General features: G+C 32.2%; 4 protein-coding genes across 7 annotated transcripts; 3 read left to right on the plus strand and 1 right to left on the minus strand.

Moving 5' to 3' along the window:
* Nucleotides 1-2498: 2498 nt before the first annotated feature.
* On the minus strand, nucleotides 2499-6384 carry LOC120089988 (peptidyl-prolyl cis-trans isomerase CYP18-2). Its single transcript, XM_039047445.1, has 6 exons — nucleotides 6219-6384; nucleotides 5941-6036; nucleotides 5778-5839; nucleotides 5494-5627; nucleotides 5016-5100; nucleotides 2499-2868 (listed from the first exon to the last, which is right to left on the minus strand). The coding sequence occupies exons 1-6, from the start codon at nucleotides 6288-6290 to the stop codon at nucleotides 2823-2825; spliced, it is 495 nt and encodes a 164-aa protein (XP_038903373.1). The 5' UTR covers nucleotides 6291-6384; the 3' UTR covers nucleotides 2499-2822.
* Nucleotides 6385-11396: 5012 nt separating this feature from the next.
* LOC120089908 (mitochondrial fission protein ELM1-like) lies at nucleotides 11397-15789 on the plus strand. 3 transcript variants are annotated; one of them, XM_039047346.1, is made up of 11 exons: nucleotides 11397-11662; nucleotides 11977-12133; nucleotides 13095-13161; nucleotides 13628-13724; nucleotides 13888-14037; nucleotides 14144-14270; nucleotides 14461-14573; nucleotides 14645-14708; nucleotides 14806-14899; nucleotides 15000-15108; nucleotides 15222-15789. In XM_039047346.1, exons 1-11 carry the CDS (start codon nucleotides 11480-11482, stop codon nucleotides 15252-15254), a joined length of 1194 nt encoding a protein of 397 aa, XP_038903274.1. In that variant the 5' UTR covers nucleotides 11397-11479; the 3' UTR covers nucleotides 15255-15789. The 3 variants fall into 3 exon arrangements, with proteins under 3 accessions (XP_038903274.1, XP_038903273.1, XP_038903275.1); XM_039047345.1 differs by having other exon boundaries at nucleotides 15270-15789; XM_039047347.1 differs by having other exon boundaries at nucleotides 11440-11645; nucleotides 15270-15789.
* Nucleotides 15790-17298: 1509 nt separating this feature from the next.
* Nucleotides 17299-19206, plus strand: LOC120091808 (casparian strip membrane protein 2). Its single transcript, XM_039049943.1, has 3 exons — nucleotides 17299-17658; nucleotides 18558-18681; nucleotides 18789-19206. The coding sequence occupies exons 1-3, from the start codon at nucleotides 17393-17395 to the stop codon at nucleotides 19005-19007; spliced, it is 609 nt and encodes a 202-aa protein (XP_038905871.1). The 5' UTR covers nucleotides 17299-17392; the 3' UTR covers nucleotides 19008-19206.
* A 1325-nt stretch (nucleotides 19207-20531) lies between these two features.
* Nucleotides 20532-24478, plus strand: LOC120090086 (small RNA-binding protein 11, chloroplastic). 2 transcript variants are annotated; one of them, XR_005485416.1, is made up of 5 exons: nucleotides 20532-20844; nucleotides 23530-23598; nucleotides 23686-23792; nucleotides 23859-24171; nucleotides 24288-24478. XR_005485416.1 is itself a non-coding variant. In XM_039047574.1 (4 exons), exons 1-4 carry the CDS (start codon nucleotides 20724-20726, stop codon nucleotides 23964-23966), a joined length of 405 nt encoding a protein of 134 aa, XP_038903502.1. In that variant the 5' UTR covers nucleotides 20532-20723; the 3' UTR covers nucleotides 23967-24326. The 2 variants fall into 2 exon arrangements, 1 of the variants encoding a protein (XP_038903502.1); XM_039047574.1 differs by having other exon boundaries at nucleotides 23859-24326.
* Nucleotides 24479-25888: the final 1410 nt, after the last annotated feature.

Genomic DNA, 25888 nt, shown 5'->3' on the forward strand with positions numbered 1-25888 from the left:
GAAAAAAAATTAAAATAATGAGGTCACAAGATATAAAACAAAACTAGTTGCAAAGGATTTTTACAAAGACCTAGTATTGATTTTGAGGAGACGTATTCTCCGGTGGTGGATGCAATTATATTAAGATATTTAATTGGCTTGACTGTGTATAAAATTCTGGATATTCATCTTATGGATGTAGTCATAGCATATTTATATAGATCTCTTGATAATGATATTTATATGAGGATTCCAAAAGGATTTAAAGTACCTGAAACATATACATCAAATTTACGAGAATGGTATTCAATAAAGTTACAGAAGTCATTATATGGATTGAAACAATCAGGACGGATGCGGTACAATCACCTGAATGGATATTTATCGAAAGATTGATATCAAAGTAATCCAATATGTCCTGTGTTTTTATAAATAAATCACAATAAAGATTTGATATTATAACTATATATGTTGATAACTTGAATATAATTAGAATTCTTGAAGAGCTTTTAAGGGCAATTGAATATCTTAAGAAAGAATTTGAAATGAAAGATCTCAGAAAAACAAAATTTTGTCTTGGTTTACAAATTGAACATTTAGCAGATGGATTCATCAGTCAACTTATACGAGAAAATTTTGAAAAGATTTTATATGGAGGCACATTCATTAAATATTTCAATGGAAGTCTGTTCATTGGATATAAAAAAATGATATATGTCGACCTTGAGAAGATAATGAAAAACTTCTTGGTCCTGAAGTATCATATCTTAGTGCAATTGGTGCACTTATGTATCTTGCTAATAATACAAGACCATATATTGCATTTTTAGTAGATTTATTAGCAAGATATAATTCTTTTATAACAAAAAGACATTAGAACAAAATTAAACATATACTCCATTACCTCAGAGAAACAATCGGTATGAATTTGTTTTATTCAAATAAATCAAATTTTAATCTAGTTAGTTATACTTATACAGATTTTGGAAATTTATCTGATCCACACAAAGCTAAATCTCAAACAGGTTATCTGTTCACATGTGGAGGAACTACTATATTATGGCGAACGGTGAAACAGACCATACATCCACTTCCTTTGCAATTCATATGGCTAGTCGAGAACGTGTATGACTAAGATCAATGACTCAGTACATTCGTGAACACATGTGGCTTGTCTTCTAATAAAAACCCTATTGAAGAAGATAAAACAAAACATATTTGACCGAAGCTTTTCTACATTCACGATCTTGAAGAAAATAACGGCATCACTGTACAACAAATTCGTACGAATGATAACCTAACAGACTTATTTACAAAGACATTGCCAACTGCAACTTTTGAAAAATTGATGTACAACATTAGAATGTGACAACTTAGAGATCTTTAGTGATGTTTTCATGAGGTAGGGTAAATATATTGTATTCTTGTAGGAGTATATATTATATGAAACATATATATTTTTTTTCCTTTCACTAGGGTTTTTTCCCCATTAAGTTTTTTTTAATAAGGTTTCAACGAGACAGATTTCATATATATATAGACATCTAAGGAAAGTATTATAAATATTATAATAATAAATAGATGCTCATTCCTTAGTATCCCAAAAGCCATGTATCACCCTTCATATTGTTCATGTGATAGTTTTTCATGCTTGGATGTCCACATCCTACTTGCCACTTTGCCTATAAATATCGTTAAGAAAACCACTTCAAATTCTATTAAATTATTCATTATCCAATTATATAATTTTAGTTATTTTTATATTTTATATTATATTATATATTTTTTTTCCATGTTCATATTCATATTGTACTCTTCAATTTCACAACAGACTAATTACTTTTACACCCTATAGTTTAAATCCATATATTATGTAAATATTTAATTTGTTTCATACTTTATATTATTATTAAAAAAGCATTTATCATATATCATCTGCATCTTTAAGAATGAAAATCTTCAATTACGTTTGTCTAATTTCATTTGTAGGACGAGAGAGAAGAACATGCAAACTCTCGACTCTCAATCCTATAAATTGAATCCCCTATTACATGTTTGTTTTTAATCGTCCTTCAATTTTTTTCTTACAAAAAAACCAGTCTAATTTTTTAAAAATATTTGTTTGGATTCTAAATTTTATGTTTGATAGGGATGTTTTCAAATAAAGAAAAATGAGGTAACTTATTTACAAATATAGTAAAATTTTATCATCTAGACATCTATCGAAGGCAATAATAAAATTCTATCAATGTATATCACTGATAGATAGTGACATTTCACTATACTTGAAAATCTTTTTAGCAGTTTTACCTTTTAAAATAATTATCCAACAAAACAACAATAACAATTATAATTATTAGTTTTAAACCCGGCCTCCATAGTGCGAGCCAAATACTAGAAATTGAACAAAACCAACCTAACCAAAAATCTGTTCCAATTCCAAATTCAGAAGATTTCTCGTAAATTCGTAATGAGAAATCTAAATAAAGCATCGTTCATTCACGCTTAAGTCTGAATGGTGAAAACAAAAATGGATCTGAGACATTAGAAATTGGAAGACCTTCAATCTCATACTTGTTATAAAATGTCAGTCAAATGCTAAATTGGAAGACCTTCAATCTCATACTTGTTATAAAATGTCAGCCAAATGCTAAGTTATGAGTTTAGAATAATACCATTTGATGAGATTGGAAGGTCCTTTTCCCCTTCTCTTTCTTCAACCAACTAACATGGAAATTTTTCCTATGCTTCCTTCTGTTATGAAACACATACATGGCTTCTATTGCTGCATATGGTGCCAATACAACGATACGAGTTTGTCAAAAAATAATAACCGAAAAGCTTTAGTCTTTAACTGATGCCCGTAGTATTTTCACATCATGGATGGGTCTGTATCAAAACCAAAAACAATTGGATTAGCCTCAACTCGCTTCTGCTAATGATATGACCTCACAATACTAGAAAAATGTGATTTGAGCTCGCTTGGACGATTGGTACTGTTTCACAAAACATGTTGAGATAACTATCTTCCATGCCAAAGTGAGATAGTAATTGGCATAGTCTTCCTTCCAGTGTTTTCGGAAAAAAAAAAAATGACTTCCATAAATTATTGGTTGTTCCTTTTTGTTTGGTTTTTTTTAACTAGATTTCATTTTCTTTTTTTAGATCAATTAAACTATTATTCCTTCTAAAATTACATCTTCCTGTATTAAGTATATTATACTAATTGAGTTGGAAATACTTTAACGGGACGAAGTAGCCTCTTAGTATCATTTTTTAAATTCACACCATTTTTTTTTATAAAGGTTTAATGACAATATCGACTTGATAGAAAATAGATTGAATATTTTAAAAGATTCGAGATAAAATTCAAAGATGATCCATCAGCTCATCGACACAATAGCATGACAGAAAAATCAAAGATGATACCACAATTCAAAAACCAACAGGCTGTATCAGTGAAGAAAAATTCATTAATTCATCAACATTGTGATAAATTATAAATTCAGAGGTACCAATAGAGGCATTTCTTTGGAGCGACAATAATAGATCCAAAGCAAGAAAAATTCATTAATCTAAGCAAGTCTATAGCATTTTGAGTATAAAAATCAACCTTTCTAATAAGTTTTTCATCTGCCATTGATATTGAAGAGATTATTCTCTAGAAGCAAGTTATTAGAATCAGATGTATTCTGAGGAGTTGGCCCCTAATTATCCTGGGATGCCTTGAGGAGAAAACTTATTCCTAGTGATTTATAGATACCTGTAATTGAGAGAATTTTGAGCAAGCTGTTGAAACAATAAAATACGTTAATGATCCCATAGGATGGCAAATTGGGTTTGGAATAGTCCCTTCTGGCTAATGTCCCTAGGGATTTAACTATCGAATGATCTCCACTTCATCACATAGTTAGTTGGAGTAAACCTTCTTGTCCTACACAGCAGGGAGATTTCGAACTCAATAACCTAAAACCTCACAAACTAACTTATCTCCAAGTGGAGTTGGATATTTGTTCATGAACTCAGAGTTCTAAGGCAGCGATCATCGTCCACAAGCATGAGATGCATCAAAATGGTTGGCCCCTCAAAGACATAAAAGTTGGTAGGGTAGAAAGAAGCCCCAATGGTGAATGGATTTTTAGTTTCTGCATGTACTCGGGTGGATTAGTTCTATTAAATATTAATTGAAAGTGCACTATGTCTCTCGAGTTCCCTTTTTCAGGAAAACAGATGGGTGGGAGGCTCCAGATCTAGAACTTGATAAAGATGACCATCAAGGAAGGATTGTTGAGTAGAAAATACCAAAACATTTCTTAAACATTAGACGGGTATAGAATGAAGAGCTCAAAGAATGCCTCTACTTTCATATTTGCTTTGAATTGTATCATTGAATACCTTGTTTGAGACAAAATGGACTTTGGACCCTCGGGGTACGATACTCATAACTCTCTCTCTACTCACCTTCCAATCTCTTCAATCCACAGTTTCTCTCTATTTATTACTATTTTAAGAAGTTAATTGCTGAACATTTGCGTTCTTTCTGTGCGGTCTTTGGAGTTCGCTCAGGCATTCAGCAGAGCAGAACAGATCCAGTAAACAAAATTCAAAAGTAGTTTACTTACACTAGCCCTTCCCCTAATTGGAAATGGAAAGCTTAGTGCAATAGTTCTTTCAAGGACCAAACGCATGTTCTCTATTTAAAAAATAATAATAATAATAATAACTAGGTCATCTTTTTAACAGTTTGTACTTTGTACACTGCCCTAATTGGAGTCATTTTATCAGTTCCAACTTTTTTTTGTTTTAAAAGCAACATGGTCTCTAATTTCCGTTGTTCAAATCCTTTTAGCTTTTGTTAGAGTGGGACTTGTTTTAAATTTAAAAAAGATGTTTCTCTTCTGTATTGCAATATCAAATTACTCAGTGATAATGTATTAATGAGCTCTACTGATCTAGACTAGAGACAACAGGAATCCAGTTGCCTTTAATCAAAGTTCCAAAGAGATGGAAATAGAGCAAAGGAGAAGGCATCATACCTGTCATTGTTATCAGTTTGTACACTGCCAAGCCTTTTGATTATTTCCATTCCCCTACAAACTCTTCCAAAGATGGAGTGCTTCCCTGGACATGAAGACGAATGGGTCAACAAACTTTCAAAGACAAATGTGACAATTCAATTTTAGGAGTTCAAACATCTTCAATTCGGCACTCATTGAAGAGCAGCCATAAAACAAAATTTTCATTATAGCCATTCGTCAAGCACATGAGCCCAAAATCAACTAGAGTTATCAAATTAGTTGGGAGTAAATGCACGCTCAATTGATTGATTCTCCCTGAGACAACATTTCTACCAAGTTGATGTAGAATCTCTAATACAAAAAAGAGATCCATACAGTTTACTTTCTTTTTTATTCGATTGAAGCAATCAACTTTAAATCGTTGCCTCTTGGTATGCAAAATATTTGATCGACGTAACTTTAAAAATAGTGCAATAATTGCTAGAAAATTGCTTACCATCTAAAGATGGGCAAGGAGCAAGAGTGATAAAGAATTGGCTTCCGTTTGTATCAGGACCAGCGTTTGCCATTGATAGAATACCAGCTCCAGTGTGCTTCAACTCTGGTTTTATTTCATCCTCAAACTTCTTGCTGAAACACATCGTGTCAAAAAGAAAAAAGAAAGAAACCCAATTAATAAATACATTGCAACGAATATTCAAGGACCTCAGAATTCAACTCCAGCAAGAGAAGAACAATTTCTTAAAACTAAAACTATTGATAGAAAATGAAAACACATACCCATAAATAGATTCCCCACCCCGTCCAGTTCCTGTGGGATCCCCACCTTGAACTATAAAATCCTACACGGAATCACCAAAACCCCATGGAGTAAAAGACTGCTTACGCCTTCAGAAGATCAACCTGCAGCTAAACAACCACCACTAAAGAAAGAGAGACAAACCTTAATAATCCGGTGAAACTTGACATTGTCATAATAACCTCGCCGAGAAAGCTCAATGAAGTTTCTACATGTTCTCGGTGCGTGTTTGAAGTAAAGCTATAATTAAACATCAACAACACAAGATATTATGAGTTCAGTTACGCACAAAAGAAAAATCGAATTCTACAAACAAGCAACTAGAGGAAGTAGAGCTCAATTCAAACTTAACGGGGGGGAAGAAGTTAAACGAAACAAACAAAGACGCAGAAGGATTGAGGAAAGAAGAAGAGAACGAGTACCTCGACGGTGAAAGAACCCATGGAAGTCTCCAGAGTTACCTCCGGCGGCCCTCCTTCGGCGCTTGCCCACATCGTCGTTCACAGAGAAATCGCAGATACTTTCGCGCGAGGGAAGGATTATGCGTTTTTCAGAAATGCGAGTAGCACTTCGAGCTTCAGAGGAATTGGAAGAAAGAGATGGAGCCAAAAGGGCTTTTTGCTTTATTGGGCTCGGAATGGATCGGGCCCATTTAAAAGTCCGATCCCGAAACAGAACCAAATCCTCTCCACTACCGTTCGATAATCACAAAACATATCTTAGAGCCATCTTTAGATTATCAAGTTACCTCATTAAACTTCCAAAGATAAATCTACCATTTGAGAGTGAGATCATCGATTGGTGGTATTTCAATTGTAAATTAATGTAAAATTTGAGAGTGGACGTATTTTAAATTATATAGATAGATGGTAACTAAAAAAAATGTTAAAATCGTGTTTGGTAACCATTTTGTTTTTTATTTTTATTTTTTAAAATTAAGCTTATGTACACTACTTTCACCTCCAAATTTCTTCCGTTATTATGTATTTTTCACCAATGGCTTAAAAAACCAAGCCAAATTTTGATAATTAAAAAAATAGTTTTCAAAAAGTTGTTTTGTTTTTTTAATTTGACTAAGAATTCGATTATTGTACTTAAAAAATATGCAAATTATTCTAAAAAATGTGGATGAAATAGACTTAATTTTCAAAAAAACAAGATGGTTATCAAACAGGACCTAAATATTTACTAATATAGATTTTTAATTATGATTTGTTGATTGGAAGTTATTAGAGCGCAATGAGGTTAATGAGTAATTTATCTCTAAATCGTGATCATTGTAGTTTGAGGTTTTCCAAACATATTTGAAATTGAAGATTGATTATATGGTAAGAAACAACAAAATTCATTATAAATCCCTCAAAATCCCAAAGTTCCAAACGTAACATTAGTAAAATATCTTATCATTCAAAGTTTTGGCTAATTATTTTCTCCCTAATTACTTATCTCATTAACTACATTTCCATCACTCATTTACATTCCTCAAATTTATCTCTCGCACTCATTTATATTCATACTTTCCTTCTCAATCTCAATAAATATTTACTCTCTCCCAACCCATGAAATCCCTCTCTCTCTAAATTCTTAGTATAAGTAATCTTCTCATATTCTTTCCTCCATGCTTATATATTTTCCTTTGTTTTTTTACGTATTCACGAGTCACGGATAAAAGATAGGTAAATCATAATTCGAGCAAAAGTAGTTATGAAATCTTCAATTTCAAGAATTAATAAACAATCATTATTATTAGATCAATAAGATCGTCAAGAGAAATAGTGGTGAAAGACACGCATTACTTAAAAAATATATTTTCAAATTGGAGATTTGTTTTATTTTTGTAAAATTGAAGCTTATGTTACCTACGATAGATGACTTAGAGGAGATTTGTTTTGTTTTGGAAAAACAATATTGATAGAATGAATGGTGCTTCCTTTTTGTATTTAATTGCCGATACATTTTAAATTTAATTATCTATTTTATTATATTTTCATTTATTATATTCGTTTCTTTTTCATTTGCATTTCTCTCTCTTAATAATATTTTCAAGATCCCACCTTTCTCTATCTCGAAAGACCATATCTCACTTTTTTTTTTTTTTTTTAATAAAAAAAAGAGACTTTTAATAGTAAATATTTATTATAAAAAGATATAGAAATACAGTTAAATTATATAAAGTTTTTTTTCCCAACCCATTCTTATCTGTCTCATTCATTGTCTTTTCTGTATTTTTATTTTGGTATCGTAACATTTCAAATTTTAACGGTCTTCAATTTCGTGAGAACTAAATTTATTTTTAAAAAAGTTATATTAGACACAAATCATAATTTTGATTTAATATAACTATATTGAAAATAAATTCATCTTAAAAACAAATCATCCTTAAATCTCTGTCATTCCAATTTTCACCAATAGTTTAATTAAATTTAATAATCAATTTACTTACCAGTCATTTTTTAGTTCTCCACATCTAAAACTATTTAATACCTACATGTATTAAAAGTGTATAATTATTACTTTCTGATAATTTATAATTATTAATAATCATACATAATTTTAAAATAATACTATAAAGTTTAATGTTAGAAAAAAAAATGTGCTAACACATGTGAAAAAAGAAAAGAAGACTAATAAAATAAAAAAAAAAGGGCTAAAAACTCTACACACACATACCCACATCAACAAAAAACATGATCTTTAAAAAAAAAGAGTAATGACATTTTAAAATCATAATTGAATCTTTGAAATATTAAAAGAATGCATTATCCTTATATAAGTTACTTAATAATAAAATAATATTTTAAATTTTTTTAATTAAAAAGAATATTTCTTAAATTGTAAAAACCATTCTCACTATTAATTAAGAACTATTAGTGAGCACATTTTATGTACTTAGTTAAATACAATTATGAATATTGATAAATGAAAGAATAAATAAAATGGTAAGATATGAAACATTATTTTACATGGTAGAGTATGAACAACTGTATATTCTATTTATTTTAGAGAAATTAAGGACACTTCTCATGTATTGGATCAAGTACATCTTAAAGTTTTTCTCAATGCTATGATTATTTTTTAGTTATTATATAATTCATGTTTTTAATCAACATAGTTGGCACCCTTCATATGAAATGACATAACTCGAAAAGATAACATATCATTTTTCGCTGCATATACATTAAAAAAAAAAAAAAAAATCCGTGTATTGTCGAGTAATAATAAATATTAAAGAAAAAAATGGAGACTTATTGCACATGAAGCTTAATGCCCTTCAGGCCTTCCTCCAACAATAGCAAAACAAAGCTTGTGATTGTCAATATGTCGGAACATCCAAACACTGACATATTCACCAGCTTCTGTCAAATTATTGGTCTTGTAAAACGCCTTCCAACTTTTAGTAAGCACATAAAGTTTAGAAGACCAAACCTTGAACGTCATGTTGTATTGTCTCCCTTGACTATCATAAACTATAACATCAATTCCCTGAATCAAGTCCTCATCATCATTCAACATCGGAACCAAGTGACAATTCACAAATTCCTTTTGAAGTGTCAATTGCCCTAAATCATCTTTTAGGTCGCTTTTCGTTAATTGCTTCACAAACGGTTGACTGTACTCTCCAATTATGTTTTCGATCACTGCCACCGGTGGAATTCTATCCCGAGCTCCACCAACCACCACCATCACATTTTCATTGTTGTTGTTAGGTGGAGCTTCGTTGTTGATTGGAGGAGGTTGTTCATTGACTATGGGAGTAGAAGTTAAACTTGGAAATTGATTTTCGAAACCATATATCGGCTCCAAAGATTCAAATGGTTTCATGCTTCTACTCTTCATGTCGCAAATAATCAAAGCTGTTTCGTAGACATCCTTGTCAACTATTTTGTTATTGTAGGTGTAGCGTACCTTAACCATAATGGGAATCAACAATATTTTTTGAAAAAATATTAAGAACGTATATAAAAAAAAAGAAGTAAAATTCATTATTTTTGGGGAAAAAAACAATTCAACATACACATATATATGTAACGATTGGAAAGATCACTCAAAGTATTCAACCTTTTATAAAAAACATCGTTTCTTGTCAATTGTTTGAATGATTTATATAAGTGTCATCTTGATCAAGACCAATATCGAGGCCAAAACGATAGTTTTAACATTTTTTTGCATGTTCAAATCAACAATTATGTATTTTTTATCGGTCAATTTCAATTAGGATGATGACTAATATTTTAAATCAATGAAATTGAGGGGATTTTAATTGTGAACAAAAGTCGATAAGAACAGGAAATAAAATTGAAGCCAAAAGGAAAAAAAATTTTAGAAGATTTTATTTATTTATTTATTTTAAAGCAGAAGAATAAACTAAGCGAAATCAACATATTAAGGCTCAGAATAATAGACAAAAACACAAAGAATATAACAAATTTATGCAGTTCCATAAAACGGTATTTAAATGAAAACTTGATTTGCAACAATGGCGATAGTGCTGATGGGCTCAAAATTATTGTTTTTTTTTGTTTTTTTTTAATATTATAATCAATGAAAAATATGGATTTTAAATTTTCTTCTAAGGAGTTTCATGATTTTAGTTCAGATTTCAAAGACATTTGAATTGACTTAATAAAAAAGTGTTTTTTCAAAAAACCTATTTTTATTCACACACTTTTGATAAAAAGGGATCAAAACATACTTGAAAAGTTATTTGGAATGATTGTCAAATACTTTAATTTCTTCAAATTACTTTTAAAATTAAACCCTTATTCCAAAACACATCATTCATTCTCGCGGGGATTCACCATAATCCAAATATTTGGCAAGGGAGATACCACTAGAATAAGCCATTAAAACAATTGGCAAAAAATTATGCTATTATGTAGAAGATGGTAAATGATTGAAATTAAACCTGTTGTTGCCGTAGAGGGGAAAAAAATGGGTAATAGAGGGAGAAAAATATTTTTGATTTGCCACCTGAAATATACAGAGTGTAAAATTTATAAGAGAATGAGAAACTCTTTTCAATAAGGAAAAGGAAAAGAGAGCATTTTGGACAAGAGAAAGGAAAATAAATCATTTATCAAAAAGTGATGTATATGATAAAGTTTTAACATAAATTATATGTTCTCTCTCTCTCTCTCTCTCTCTCTTTTTTTTTTTAAATTATATATTTTCTCGCTAGAGTACACATCCTATATAGATAATTTCATAATTATTTTTTTTTCAAATATTTTATTTTAGAAGTTTGTTTTATATGTTTTTTTTTTTTTACTATTTCCTATCTTATTTAGTAGTAGTAATAATAATAAAAATAATAATAAATCCTAATCTAGAGGTTCAAATAAAAGAGACAATTGTTTTAAATAGTAAATCTGAAGAAAATATTTACAAATATAATAAAATTTATTGTCATTAGTGTAAGATGAAAGATATACTGATAGATATTGGTACATCTATTATGATTTAGGATAATGAAATTTTACTATATTTATAAATAAATTATTGATTTTCTCTTATTTAAAAACAACGAAAATAAAACTTTACAGGGGCTAAATTAAAACAAAGCATTGAAAGCATAGTCCAAATTTGAAAGTGGAAACTTTACTAATATTGTAAACCTTCAAATTTTATCATTTGTATTGCAAACTGCAAAACTTTTTCAAGTGTAAAGGACATTAGATTGTAGATGAGACCGATCAGACTTCCAGAACCTCCGAATGGGTCATCCGGCGTGCCGGAGATTTTCGACGGCGGGATCTACTGCGCCATCAGGAGGGCCGTCGTGATCGGGAATGGCTTCCCCGGCGCGGAGAATCAGTGTCTTGGTTTGGTCCGAGCCCTCGGCCTTTCAGGTCGGCATGCTCTTTACGTGAGTATATTGTTGTTTTCCAAATTTTTTTTTTTTGGTGGTCACCCATTACTCAAATCAAGTTCGATCGCAAACAGCCCAGTTAATTCAATCAATTTCAGAGTTCTATGGGGTCTTGTTGTTTGTTATATTTATTCTTGTTACTCTATTTTTTGTACTACTTTCACTATCTGAGATTTCTGATGGAGATTGTGTGGGACACACATTGACGAATGCATATCAAAAGTTGGGTTTGATTTTTTGTGCAAGCTTGTGTATAACTTAGCTTATTTAAACGATTCATTGACTGTAATTGATCTATTTTTGCTGTACAGCGGGTCATGAGGCCAAGGGGAGGGATCAATGAGTGGCTTCACTGGCTCCCAGTTTCTGTCCACAAGAAACTGGACTTGTTTATCAAGCAAATTTTTGGTGATTCTAGCAGAAAAGTTGAAGGGAAGAATGGAATGCCTCTGCTGGCCAAGAAAACTGGTAATACTTGCTAATTCTTTACAATTCACTTTGAGATTATGTTGAGAGTTGGTTATGAAGTGAACTGCTCATAAAAGTGGTTCTTCGAAAGTGAAGCTGATATCAGGGTTAGTACCATAGTTAGTCTCCATGTAAGTATGTGTAGTTATTGGAGGCTCTATGGGTAACCATTTGGATTTTGGTTTTTAAAATTTCTGCTTGTTTTCTCACAATTTTTTACAACGGTCATCTTTCCTAAAAAAAAAACATTTGAATCCATTGTCAAATTCTCAAGTTTTTGAAAGCTATTTCTTTAGGCGGTAATCATTTTGTGTTTGGTTTTTAACGTTTGAAAATTAAGCATGTTAATAGCCCTTCACCTCTAAATCTCTTACTTTGTTTTCTACTTTTTATCAATATTTTCAAAAATCAAGCCAAATCTTGGAAGCTAAAAAAGAGTAGTTTTTTAAAAAAACTTGTTTCTGTTTTAAAATTTGGCTAATAATTCAATTTTTTGAGTAAAGATTCAAACCATCGTAAGATATTGCGCTTAAGGAGAATAGCTCAAGCTATAAGATTCAGCTGCCCGATATTTGAAAAAAACTTAATTTTCAAAAACAAAAAACTAAAAAAGAAATAGTTACCAGATAGGCCTTAGTTTTCATACATGAACTTAAATTTTGAAAACACTCTTAAAAAGAAAATTAAAAAAAAAAACCCATATGTAGATGTAGTGTTTTTAAGCTTAATTTTAAAAAACCAAAAACCAAAAACCAAATATTATCAAACTGGTCTAGAGTAATTATCCTTTCAACTTGTAAGTAGTCGACTAATGTCTCAGGGGTCCTGTAGGTCAATGTAAGATATATGTGAACAAATTCGTTTTTTATTACAAGAAACTATAGCAATCATTTGAACTTGGTCCTTTCGTTAATGCACTTCAGATTCTGAAAGGTAATCCAAATGGAATTGGTATTTGCAGGCTTATCACATGTTTTAGAAGCTGATGCAAAGCAGATTGCAAAAGTGGCACGTGAAACATTTGATATGTATGTTATTTATGTTTTTTTCGAAATGGCTTGCTAGGAAATTTGTTGGATATCATACATTCCATGTAGATGGCCTCTAGAGGTTTTGAACCCTTTACCTATTGTAAATTCAATGTCTTTACCACCATGTCCAACTCTTGAGGTTATGACTACCGTTCCTCAAATAAAGATTTGACTCCTATGTCATATATATAATTTGACAACTATGGGATATATCCCCGGTAGGTAGGTTTTATTCAATTGAATGTTATTGATTAGCTCAAGCTAAGAAGAGAGAGTTAATATTGTAATAGTTATGATGTAGTCATGCTGTAATCTGTATGACTGTATACTTGTGTCTGGTGGTGGGTTTTCTTAAATTTTTTGTGAGGAAACTTCAAAATTTCAGATCTAATTCCTGATCATATGCAGGGCTGTCATCTAATTACTTCACTTCATGTCCTACTCTATAATTTTTCATTGTTAGGGATGGCCCATTGCTCGTAATTGCATCTGGCAGAGATACAATTTCGGTTGCTAGCTCGATTAAAAGGTTTGCTCCAGAAAATGTTTTTGTTGTCCAGGTGAAACCCTTTTCTCTATATAATCATCGTGGACTAAAGTTGTTGTCTGAGTTTTTATTTTTATCTGGAGTCTTAATCTTTTTGGGTTTATATATATATATTTATCATTAATCAGGCGTTTAAGATTTCCTAACAGCTGGCTCTACTGAAATGTTTGATTCAGATTCAACACCCGAGGTCCCGGTTAGATAGATTTGATTTGGTTATTGCTCCTCGTCATGATTATTACCCTTTGACTCCTCATGCACGACAACAGATTCCTTGGTTGCTTCGCCAGTGGATTACTCCTTGTGAACCTCCTGGAAAAAATGTGGCAAGTATCTTCGCTCTGCATATTTTCTTGATGCCATAGACCACTGAAAAGCAACGAGGACTATTGATTGTTCCATTTGTTCATCATTTGGAACCTTGATCCACAGGTTCTTACTGTAGGAGCTCTTCATCAGGCTGATTTTGCTGCACTTAGGAGTGCAGCCTCTACATGGCATAAAGAATTGGCTTCTCTTCCAAAACCACTCCTTGTGGTTAATATTGGAGGTCCATCAAGTAAGTATTTACTTCTGGTTTTGGAAAACGTGAAATTGATATTGACCATTGTAATGCACAAATCTTGCTGGGAATCTCTTTTTATTGTGTGATTTCCTTCCAAATCTAAGTTGTTCTTGTATTGATACTATTCTCACCTACCCTACTTTTGATAGATTGGCACTGCCATGCATCTATATGATCTATACAGGCAATTGTCGCTATGGCATCGATCTTGCAAAGCAGTTAGCTACTATGCTGCAAAACATTCTTTGGAGCTGTGGAAGTGTTAGGATCTCATTTTCACGTCGAACCCCGGAGAAGGTGCCCATTGATATCTGATCACTTGAATATTATTTATTTTGGATTTAATAATCATCCTGGTTTGATGTTAGGTATCCAATCTCTTGGTTGAAAAATTCAGTACCCATCCTAAAGTCTACATATGGGATGGTGAAGGTACCTCACTTGCATTGTTTTTCAGAAAACATATATATGATAATAATGTATATCATAGAAGCTTGCCTAAGATTTTTATTCATATGGTGTTACATAGGACCAAATCCGCATCTCGGGCATCTAGCATGGGCTGATGCTTTTGTAATAACAGCCGACTCAGTAAGTATGTTGAGTGAGGCTTGCAGTACTGGGTATGTTTAAAGTACAAGTTGCATTCTTGGAACTAATATGGTTCAGAACACCATTCAAATTGAACTTCTTGTTTATCTGATGTTTTTGTAATACCAAAAGGAAACCCGTTTATGTGATTGGAGCTGACCGATGCATGTGGAAGTTTGCAGACTTCCAAAAATCTCTTACCGAACGAGGAGTGGTCAGGCCGTTCACTGGTAAAGAAGATGTAAGTCTAGTCATCTTTCTTATGTTTTCAGGATTCATGCATTAAACTTCAGCCTTCATACAACTTCAACTATCTGTAACTGAATCCCCATCCCCACCCCCCCCGCCCAATAGGTATACCTGAAGAAGCCCTTCCTGATAGATTGATCTCTCGCTTAACAGATATCGGAAAGTTGGAGCTACTCTCCTCTCAACGACACTACAGAGGCTGCAAATTGGGTAAATTCTATACTCGCTACACGCGGGTGGAGAATTCATACATCGACTATATGAAACCAAGGCCTATTCCTAACAAGAGTTTCCCACACCTGCCTGGATTTTTTCCCATCTCCAGGCAGTTTTTCATGCATTCATTCATTTGGTTGCTGACCCCCTTATCCGGTTTCTTGTGTTGAGGACGAGTAACATTTCCCCCTTCCAATTTGTCCCTGGAGCATCTGAATAAACACAGCTACAAAGTTGTTTACAGGATAATCTAGCAATTGTTTTGTCCTGGATCTATGGTTACTGAAATTTATATGGAGTGGGTTATTGTTCATAGCTTGCCCATTCTAATAAGCAATGTACCCTAGTTCTAGAACTAGCTTAACATCTTTGTCATCATTGTAACTTAATGAGCTCATTAGATATAAGATTTAGTCTGTTTTCCAAGATTAAATATATGATATTTAAACTTTTTATCCTTTATTTGGCATTAAAATTATAGATTTTAGTCTTATTTTATTTCATGAATAATTTTCATATTTCTTTTATTCTCATCGCTAAACTTTCAACCATTGGTGTGTGGTTAAATGTAAGGGGTTTAAGGAATGGTTTTTACAGCTGTCCAAACCAATCCAAACTGAGTATAAATGCAAACTTGTCCTCACTCGTTTTCATCACTAGTAAAATGGTTATCTAGTTAAAGGACTTAACGAGAATGAGTTTAATCTATGGTGACCATCTATTTAAGATAATATAATTCCTTGTGATATTCATCAAAATGGTGGTTCAGTTGATTGATTAAAGACGACTTTGTAAATTTAAAAACCTACCAAACGTGGTTTATATTCAAATCAAGTAGGATTAGTGGCTTCATCAACTACTTTGCATGAAGAAAAGAAATATGAATTGCTTTTCCATTTTTTTAAAATGCAAATGAACTTCCATGTGAGTTGGTTGGTTCTAGCATGGCTGGATAAGAGAAAAACTATGGTGGTTTAGTTGATTGATTAAATAGATTTTAAGGACTTAGTTAAAGCTCTTTATTGATTATTTGATTGGTGATATTCTTTTCATTTTATTATAGTAAGCAACCATAAGTGGTGTTACATGCATTCTTTTAAATTTTGGTCAAACCAGTATTATACTTTATAAAAATTTGGTGTCATAACAAACTTTAATTAGGTGTTCTATTGTATAATAGGTCACATCTCTCTGTCTCTCTTCCCTTATGCTATGGTTTTTTTCCCAAACAAATTTTAAAAAAATCCATTGAATTGTTTGAATTACCAACTAAATTAATATTAATGATCAATTTTCTGTGTCTTGATCATTAGACTGACCGTGACGACTAAGATTTAAAGGGGTTTTCCCTTTAAAACAATATCATTATTGGTGTGAATTAATTAAGATATATACCATCGACCAAGAAGTTCGAAAATCTCTCCTACCCTCATATGTTTTGTTGAGTTTTTGTCTCCTAACTTGTCATGTCTTGTATTAATTAAGTTTCAACATAAATTAAACTTTCGATTTCATCAAATCAGAGACATATAGATTTAGTTAAATAATGATGAAATTTGTACCCTCTATCTAAATTTTGTGGATTAGCCTATTTTAATAAAAAAGTAATTAAAAAGTCTCCTTATACTGAAGGAATATAAAGTTTAAACATAATTGAGCTTAATTAAACATTATCTATAATTTTTCCTCGAAATTTTGATGTTCCAATAATATTAACTAACCCTTAGAAATTTTCAGCCTGGCCATGCATGCAACCATATATCTCCATAATCCACCTGCTCTATTATGGTAAAAGGAAAAAGAAAAAGCACTTTAATTTTAAGTCAAACAAATAAAGAACCTTCTAATTTGCAACAACTCCCCCAAGTTTCTTTCAGTTTGCTCCATTATATTTCTCAGTACATAATTAATTCCTTAAAAATAATTACACTTTTTTTTCAACCAACCTCTTCATATCTTCCTCCATTTAAAGGCCTGTTCCCAAGCTTCCATTTCTCACCATTACACAAAACCATCTAATTAAACAAATTCTTTCCCTCTTTAATTTCCCAGCTCACAATATGAAGAACTCCGGCGATTCAACCGTCATTGACGTGCCCCCGACCGCTGGCAGCAGCAAAAAGAAAGCGGTTGTTTCCACTGCTCCCCGACAAGCCGGCGGAGGGGTGAAGCGGGGGCTCGCCATCTTTGACTTCGTCCTAAGGCTTGGCGCTTTGGGCGCCGCCTTGGGGGCGGCGGCGTCCATGGGAACAAGTGATGAAACTCTCCCTTTCTTCACTCAGTTCTTCCAGTTTGAAGCTAGCTATGATGATCTCCCCACTTTTCAGTGAGTATTGATTATATAGTACAAGTAGAATTTGGCTAAGAAAATTTTAATTTAATCTCTATAATTTAATTTTATCTCGTTATATATCATACAAATAACAATTTGAAAGTTTTAGTAACAAGATAGTTTACTTATAATTTTATAATATATTCATTTTTTTTCATAGAATTAAAGATCGAAGCATTCATCTTTGAGATAGTAAATTATGTTTTTATTGATGGATGGGTCATTATATTGTTAGCTTGTTATTGGGTGGTTTAAAATATAGTTTAGGAATAAACTTTTAGGCAGGCTTAATTAAACTATCAAGACACCTTTGATTGAAATTTCTAAAACTATATGTGACGGGCGAAAATGAAATTAAGCTCATGTCATAAGTACGGTAAATTTGAAATTTGACCATTAAAAAGATCAATACTTATTTAACATGATATAATAGTATAGGAAATTCTTTGAAACCATCGTAATTATGCCATTTTTAATGGGTAGATTATAAATTAAGGATAGTTTGATAATCATTTGGTTTTTTATTCCGGGAAATTATTTAAAATGATAATACTGCTAAAAATATTTATAACTATGATATTTTATTATTGGTTCATTTTTCTATATTTGAAAACAATAATTTTTAAAGATATGTTTATAAATATCCCTTTCCATCCAAATCAAGTTTCGAAAATTAAAAGAAAAAAAAAGTTTTTAAATTGTTTTTGTTTTTAAAATAAGTTGAGTACTAATATTTTTTAATTATTATAAAAGGTAGAGAGAAAATATACTTAATTTGGAAAAATAAAAAATAAAAATCAAATAATTATAAAAAATGAGCTTAAATAATTGAATTTATTGAATGTTAAAACATTTTAAAGTCGAATGGTACTAAAGGTGAGACTTTGATGTAGATTCTTCCTCATAGCAATGGGAATTGTAGCAGGCTACCTGGTTCTCTCGCTACCATTCTCCATCGTCTGCATCGTCCGCCCGGGTGCGGTCGGAATCCGATTACTCCTCCTCATTCTCGACACCGTATAACTCCGATCAAATTCAATTTCATTATAAACATATTATTCAATAACCACTTTTAATGGATTAAGTTTGATATGAGTTTACTATATAAATATGTACATTTGCAGGTGGTTCTCACATTGGCCACGTCAGCCGCCGCCGCAGCAGCCGCCATAGTGTACCTGGCTCACGACGGCAACACCAGCACCAATTGGCTGGCGATCTGCGATCAGTTCGAAGATTTCTGCCAGAAAATTAGCGGAGCAGTGATCGGCGCTTTCATCGCCGCCGTTCTCATGATGTTCCTCATCTTGTTATCTGCTTTCGCCATCAGAAACACTCACTAAATCCCGCCGGCGGGACCGGCGGACGTTCACTGGTCCGATCTCTGTGTTTCTGTTAAATATTTCGTATTGAAGGCCTTTTGGTTGTAATTTACCTGCTTTTCCCCTCATTTCTCTCTGTGTCTTGGTTTGGTTGGTCTTGGAAAATTTGGTTAAATATTAAACTGTAATTTTGTGCTTAAATACGTTTACTCCTAATGTATGATATTTATACTAAAAATGAATATTCATCTAAAATACTGCAAAAATATCGTTTAAATCATAATTTCAAATGAACACAAAAATAGCCTAAATCAAATTAACTTAACATATAAAAACTTGTATTATGATAGTGGTTCGATTTTTCTACCTCATATATTGTCAATAATAATAATAATATCTAAGTGGTAATAATAATATAAGAAAGTTATATATTACATCTTTAATGTTTAAATATTGAGATTTGTGTTGATTTGATTCATGATTTTTCATCATTACAAATTTAATCATTTAAATATTTATATTTCTAAAAAATATTGGTCTACTAAACTCAAAATTGAAAATGAAGGATTCTTAGATGTAAATTTGAAATTTATATTTAATAGAATACTTATTATTATTATTTTTTTTTGAAATTTTCATGAACTTAACAAATAAAATATTCAATTTTTAGGGTGTTATTAGAAACAAAATTGAAAGTTTGACATATTGCTACAAACATCATAACTAAACATGTAATCTAGAAAGAGAAAACACAATTTGATATATAGTGACTGTATATATACACATGTATGATTATAATTGACTTCTTTTTCCAAAGTTAATAGTTTTTTTTTTGGTTCAATCTTTTAATAAGAGTACCAAAATTATAGTTAATAAACATAAAGATTTATTGGTTATATATTGGCATATTTAGTTGAGATTAATTAGTGATATATAGTAGAATTATACGCATTTAATTTATATACAAATTAATGATAGATTTTATTTCTAAAGTTAATTATTGACTTCTTTTTTTAATATAATTGGAAGTAGAAAAATTTTAACAAGCTTTATGATTATTAACGTAATCAATAATTATCGAATTATGCTCGATTTAATAATTTTTAGTTTATCAATTACAAGAAATACATACTTTCAATTATTTGTTCTAAAAGTGATATTTTATTTAAAATCTCTATTCTAAAAAAATGCTCTCACTATTTTTTTTTTTCAAATAATTTTTTAAAAAACAATTGTTATTGCTATCACAACATAAAAATAAATGTCAATAACTATTAATAATTTCTTATTTTGATTAAAAATCTGAGAAATTTATTTTCTTTTTCCTCTTTTCCCTCTAAGCATATTTGATTAAAGGAGGTTTTCAAAACTAAAAAAATATATATGAAATAGTAAAATTTAATATATTTAATCTTTCATTAATTTTGATTGATGTTAGACTTCTATTGAGATCAGTATCTATCGATATATATATATACTGTCTCTTATACACATCTAGATGTGTATAAGAGACAGCTTGTAAGTCGTGACGATGGCCGATTCCGTGTTAGGGTTCCAAGTAAATTTCGGCCTTCACAATTTGGGTTCGGCCCAGAATACGGCAGAATTGTGCTTTGAATCTTTTATAAAACTACCGGTCGCCATCGCTACTCCAGTCTGTCAAACCCCGGCCGCCGTTCTTTCCCCCGCTCTCTCGACTCGAAGATGAAGGCATAGTACCACTCTGATACTACTACAATGGAGGCGATCAGAAAAGCGATGGCAATATCTTCCAATCGTTGTGTTCTTCCCTCTCTATTTACTCTGCCGTCTCGTCTCGTCTCTTTCAGAGGCATAGCTTCGAAGCTTTTTGTTGGTGGTAAGCTCAACGTTCTTCCTCTTTACTTCTCTGTTCATTTTCCGATTCACTATATCTACTTACTGTTTCATTCTACGTTTTGAAATTGAAATCACACTTTTTTGCGTTTTGTTGCGATTTTTCTTTCTGTGCTGATTAACTGTTCAACGGTTACTGTGACTTGAGCTAACTGTGTATGTTTGAACTAAGGTCTCTGTTATGACCGTATGTTAAGTTTTTTGAAGTATAAACTTTGTTTTAATCTTACAAGTGAAAGTACGACTATCTGAATGTTAGCTTCTGTGTTAATTTACTTGAGGAAACCACGATCGTGGAAAATTCTGGAGAGAACTTCTGGTAGTGATATTCATTTCGTAATTGATATCTGTTGTATGTATTGTAAAGGATAAACATCTAATAGATATGCATACTTTCTGCCAATGTTGATGTTAAAAACCAAAATGATGGATAGATATGAAAGGACTATACAGGATTATACAGGATTTGTAAAACGTTTCATCCTTGATCTTAGGTCGCATTTACTTATGGCGAGGAAAAAAAAAATAGCAGAACTTGTACATTCAGCGTCTCCCGCCAAGGGAAACACCAGGAAAAGAAAAAAAAAACAGGTCTAGGAAAACCTGGACTCTAGTAAGATTTCTTTAACTAAATTAGGAGTCTTGGTGTCCGCAAGCACCAAGCTGACTTTTGAGAGATCTTCCTCTTCACCATTCAACACGTTTCTTTTTTCCACTACAAATGGCCTAAAAGATGGGCAAGTTCCTAAACTCCAAGCCCATGGCATAATGTAATGTATTGTAACTTCATCATCCTCTAAGAGTGAAGTGTGGCATGTCTTCAATTCTTTTACTTGAATGGTTACTTCCAAACCATCTTTACCTCTATCAAATTTTTAATAGATTTATCTTTAGCAATTATACTAAACTGATTCATCATTTGCTGTACATAGCATCCATGATCAGTTTAAAGCTATCGACCCTAGCCATGGAGAGGTTGGAAATGAAGGAAGTTTTCATTACTTTAATTCTAGTGCCTTCTCTTGAAATACTTTTTAGGTTGTTCAAATATGTTTAGGCATGCTGCCCACCTACAAATTATAGAGTTATATAAAAAAATTTGAGGTAATGTGGTTAGTGCATTTTTTCATCCTGTAATGGTATTCCCTTTTGACCTGAGAACAAGTTCTTTGACTTCGAATTTATGTTTAAGTGAGGTTTTCGACAACCTTACCTGTTCTTTAGGTCGAACAACCATGTCCATGAGTTCTAATATGGGGTTTCCGAAGGGGAATGGGCTTCTTGAAGTGGGCTTTGCAGGAATGGTCCTGCCCTGACGTCTTCCTAGTGAATCTTGGCTTCTGCTTTGGCCTTACAGAATCTGGTAACCTAATGGACATTGGGAATCTGGGTGCAGGGAGTTGAAGAAGGAGGCATTTCTTGGAAGAGAGTAAAATAGGAATTTTACGATAGCGAACATGGATTTTTCTGGTTCATGATGTCTAAGAGGGGTTCTAAGGATGTTGAGGGTTCTTGAGGAGTAGGGTTTAGCCCATTTTAATGATTCTATCTTGGGATTTATAAATTTTATTTTACCTTCATTCTTAAAAATATTTTTTATTATATTATTAATTTTATCTCTAGGTTTCTTATAATATTGGCTCTTTGTTTGGGCTTGCGTTTTTATATGATCCTTGGTTTTGTTCTTTCATTTAACTTAATGGAAATTAGTTCCTTTTAGAACTCAAGGACACGATTGTACAACCTATAGAACAAATTCTGTTCAAGTAAGGTCGTAATGGAAATTAGTTCTTCTGGGGGAAAAATAAGATAGTGGTGGACTTGTCGCAGGACCACGGTCCATTTGCTTAGAGTTAGAGTCTTTTGTTTTTTAATCCTGAACATGGAAGAGAACATGTTTTTTTCCTGAAGTTTCAATCGTTGATTTCTCCCCTAATCTGCAAATTTATCTCGATAATTCATTGAAAGCTTGAGTATTCACATTCTTGTGTCAGAGAATGTGTTTCTTATCAAAATAACATTATTGTGTCATAGAAATTTCCCCACTAATGATACCTCTTTTGAGTTTGCTACAATTTCTTCAAAGACTATCATGGCTTGTTTCCTTTTTCCATGAGCCTGAACTCCCTAAATCTTTCTGCAATTGTATTGGAAAGACCTACTTTGCTTGCCATTGCTCATTGTACTTGATCACTAAAGTCGACCATAAATTCCCCGAAAAAGCTATAAAGGTGGAAGCTCCCTTAAATTCTCATAAGAAGAAAACCAATAGAGGCCTAGAGTGCATATGCAGCTTTAGCTTTACAAATCTAGGATGTGTAGGGTTCTTAAGCTTAACCTTGATTGTGAATTGCGATAATTGTTATTGTGTGTGTGTGTGTGTGTTTTGAGGAAACTTTTAGTGTGTTTTTGCCACATCGACTTGTTCTATAATAGGACTTGTGGATTTTGAGGAACTCAGCCAATATTTATCCCTCTCTCATTGTTAACCTTTGATCTCAAGCTTGTCACATTGATTAATAGAATTGATTACTATGCTTGAAAAGAAAACAGAATCATTTGTCGACGACAATGGTCTTGAGACTTTTGCTCTTGATTTTATCAGTCAATTCATATGACAATACCTTATTCCATATTGAGATCCTCTTTCTGGAATATTTTTGTACAGGACTCTCATTTTACACTACTGACAAGGGACTGTCAGAAGCTTTTTCTCAGTATGGTCAGGTTGTTGAAGGTGACTTCCATTTGAGATACTTTAGCTTTCACGTCTAACCTTGACAATTTAGTTTCATGGAGTATAACACAAATTTTCCAACTCCAGCTAAAGTTGTGATGGATAGAGTCTCTGATAAGTCAAAGGGATTCGGATTTGTCACCTTTGCATCCGAAGACGAAGCTCATACAGCACTGACAGAGATGAATGGAAAGGTCTGTACTTTCCTCGACCAGTACTTTTACATCTTAGAAATTAAGTCTAATGGTTATTTGCTGCAGCCTTTGAACGGAAGGGTTATCTTTGTGGACTATGCAAAACCAACATCCAAATTTCGTAGCGGAATTCCTATAGCGAGAGGACCTCCTGAGGAGAAAACTGATGAATGATTGCTCATAAAATTTTATGTTCCGTCATTTCTCAAAAAGAAATTAGCTGAAAAGGAAGGGAACAATCCTTGTAGCTGTGCATGAAAAGTGTGATTCAGACATGTTCTTTCAGCACTTTCCTTCATGCCAGAGACGTGTTAAAAGCCTCAGGAAAAAGAGGCCAGCATGCAGGAATACTTAAAATTCGTCCAAATTAGATTAACAGGTTGATTTTTTTCTTTAAAATATTTTAAATTTTCTTCTTATTGGTTAAGTAGTACCCTATTAACTATGGCCAAACTTACGTTCGGACGTTTGTCCATATATTTTCTTATTTTGCAGATTGCCATATTGTGAATGCAATCTTTCTTTTTGCAGCAACTAGTCTCATGGTTAAAAATAAGGTTCAATTTTTTTTATCTTTATTTTAGTTCGGTCCCTAGACTTTCAAAATATGTATTATAGTTCTTGAACTCACAAAATAGGAAAAATTTTGGTCCTTCCTAATCTTAGTCAACCTATGTAATCAATAATATATCCATTTGTTAGATGCTTAACGCACAAATGAGGATGAAGAAAATCATAATAGTTAATTTTTCATTAGTTCAAAGACTCGAAGAAAAAGTTCAGAGATTTTGTAAGTTATGAAACTGAGTTTAGGAATAACATAGGAATTAAAGCCTTATAATATCTCTAGAAATTTTCCTTTGCTTAGTCCTTAAGAGAGGTGGAAAGTATCCATGTGACTTCACATGAGGAACAGATGGCATTTTTCTTTGTTTACAATCTTTGAGCTCGAGGGAAAGGAAAAGAGAGTCACTAATTACTGCACGTAATCACTGAGGAAAGGCGAGAGAGTTGCGATTGATCACATGCAGATGTTGTGAGAGATAGGCTTGGGGTAGCGTAAGGGAGAAAATTTCCATTGCTAAGGGAGTCTATTCTTCTATTCATTGTTTCATATGTCAGCATCCTTTCTTAAATAATACATAGTCCACCAACATTAGAAAAGCATTTATAAAGATACAACTATAGTGTGAATTAAAGGAGGATGGTACTCTTAGAAATTTTCCTAGTATAAGGCATAGGAAACTTCGATAACTATGAAGTTAGGGCTTTACCTTTTGAGCCCGTCAACCAAAACACAATGGGTGTAAGCTTGAACTATAACGATATATATGTTTTTCTCTTTGGATTATCTATGAGTGTTCAGGTCAGCTTACACTCACCTCAACTAATTTCATAGGATAACCCGTTTGATCTTATAGTATTTGAGCGTTAAAGGAAACTCGTAGGATATTAAATTTTAGGTGAGTGGTCACAATTGATTGAACTCGTGACTTTTTAGCCCATCATTAGGGTCATGCTTTCTAATTTACAACTAGGTCAACCCATGATGGTTTTATTGATATATGTGTTTATAATCTCTAATTTGGAGATGGTTGTTAGGTTTAGGGTAGATAGGTCAACCCATGATGGTTTTATTGATATATGTGCTTATAATCTCTAATTTGGAGATGGGTGTTATGTTTAGGGTAGAGCGGTCAAGTTGTGTAGAAATTGTTCAAGGAGGCCGAAACAAGCGTGGGGGGCCATAGAAGTCAATATAATTAGTAAAAGATTGGGACGAAACATGTTTGAAGTCATGGTCTTAATAGTTTACAATTTTTTGACAACGAAATGTAGATATTTGTTATTAAATATGTAAATAGTAGTTCAGGTATAGAAAAGCTGACTATGTGATGTTCTAGTTGTACATGAATTTGGGATGCATGGATTGACTTCGCATTTAATTTTACTGTTTTCTTTATCTGTGATATAAATTAGACAACATTACAAATGTTATTTTTGAACTTTAAAGTTGAGTCTATTTATTCAATGTATAAAAAGTTGTTAATAAGTTTATTAATTTTTTCTGTCGCACTTATTTAGTATCCATACAC

Source organism: Benincasa hispida, chromosome 11, assembly GCF_009727055.1.
Source record: "Benincasa hispida cultivar B227 chromosome 11, ASM972705v1, whole genome shotgun sequence".
NCBI classification, from domain to species: Eukaryota; Viridiplantae; Streptophyta; class Magnoliopsida; order Cucurbitales; family Cucurbitaceae; genus Benincasa; species Benincasa hispida.

What these genes read in the sequence shown, in the direction of transcription:
- LOC120089988 (XM_039047445.1), bottom strand. Translation starts at nt 6,290, where the DNA reads ATGTGGGCAAGCGCCGAAGGAGGGCCGCCGGAGGTAACTCTGGAGACT. An exon ending in TGGGTTCTTTCACCGTCGAG is followed by an intron (nt 6,037 to 6,218) that starts GTACTCGTTCTC and finishes GTTTAATTATAG; the next exon opens with CTTTACTTCAAACACGCACC. An exon ending in CAAACTGATAACAATGACAG is followed by an intron (nt 2,869 to 5,015) that starts GTATGATGCCTT and finishes GTTTTGATACAG; the next exon opens with ACCCATCCATGATGTGAAAA.
- LOC120089908 (XM_039047345.1), top strand. Translation starts at nt 11,480, where the DNA reads ATGAGACCGATCAGACTTCCAGAACCTCCGAATGGGTCATCCGGCGTG. An exon ending in GCACGTGAAACATTTGATAT is followed by an intron (nt 13,162 to 13,627) that starts GTATGTTATTTA and finishes TTTCATTGTTAG; the next exon opens with GGATGGCCCATTGCTCGTAA. An exon ending in CTACATATGGGATGGTGAAG is followed by an intron (nt 14,709 to 14,805) that starts GTACCTCACTTG and finishes GGTGTTACATAG; the next exon opens with GACCAAATCCGCATCTCGGG.
- LOC120091808 (XM_039049943.1), top strand. Translation starts at nt 17,393, where the DNA reads ATGAAGAACTCCGGCGATTCAACCGTCATTGACGTGCCCCCGACCGCT. An exon ending in GATGATCTCCCCACTTTTCA is followed by an intron (nt 17,659 to 18,557) that starts GTGAGTATTGAT and finishes ACTTTGATGTAG; the next exon opens with ATTCTTCCTCATAGCAATGG. An exon ending in TCCTCCTCATTCTCGACACC is followed by an intron (nt 18,682 to 18,788) that starts GTATAACTCCGA and finishes GTACATTTGCAG; the next exon opens with GTGGTTCTCACATTGGCCAC.
- LOC120090086 (XM_039047574.1), top strand. Translation starts at nt 20,724, where the DNA reads ATGGAGGCGATCAGAAAAGCGATGGCAATATCTTCCAATCGTTGTGTT. An exon ending in TTCGAAGCTTTTTGTTGGTG is followed by an intron (nt 20,845 to 23,529) that starts GTAAGCTCAACG and finishes ATTTTTGTACAG; the next exon opens with GACTCTCATTTTACACTACT. An exon ending in GTATGGTCAGGTTGTTGAAG is followed by an intron (nt 23,599 to 23,685) that starts GTGACTTCCATT and finishes TTCCAACTCCAG; the next exon opens with CTAAAGTTGTGATGGATAGA.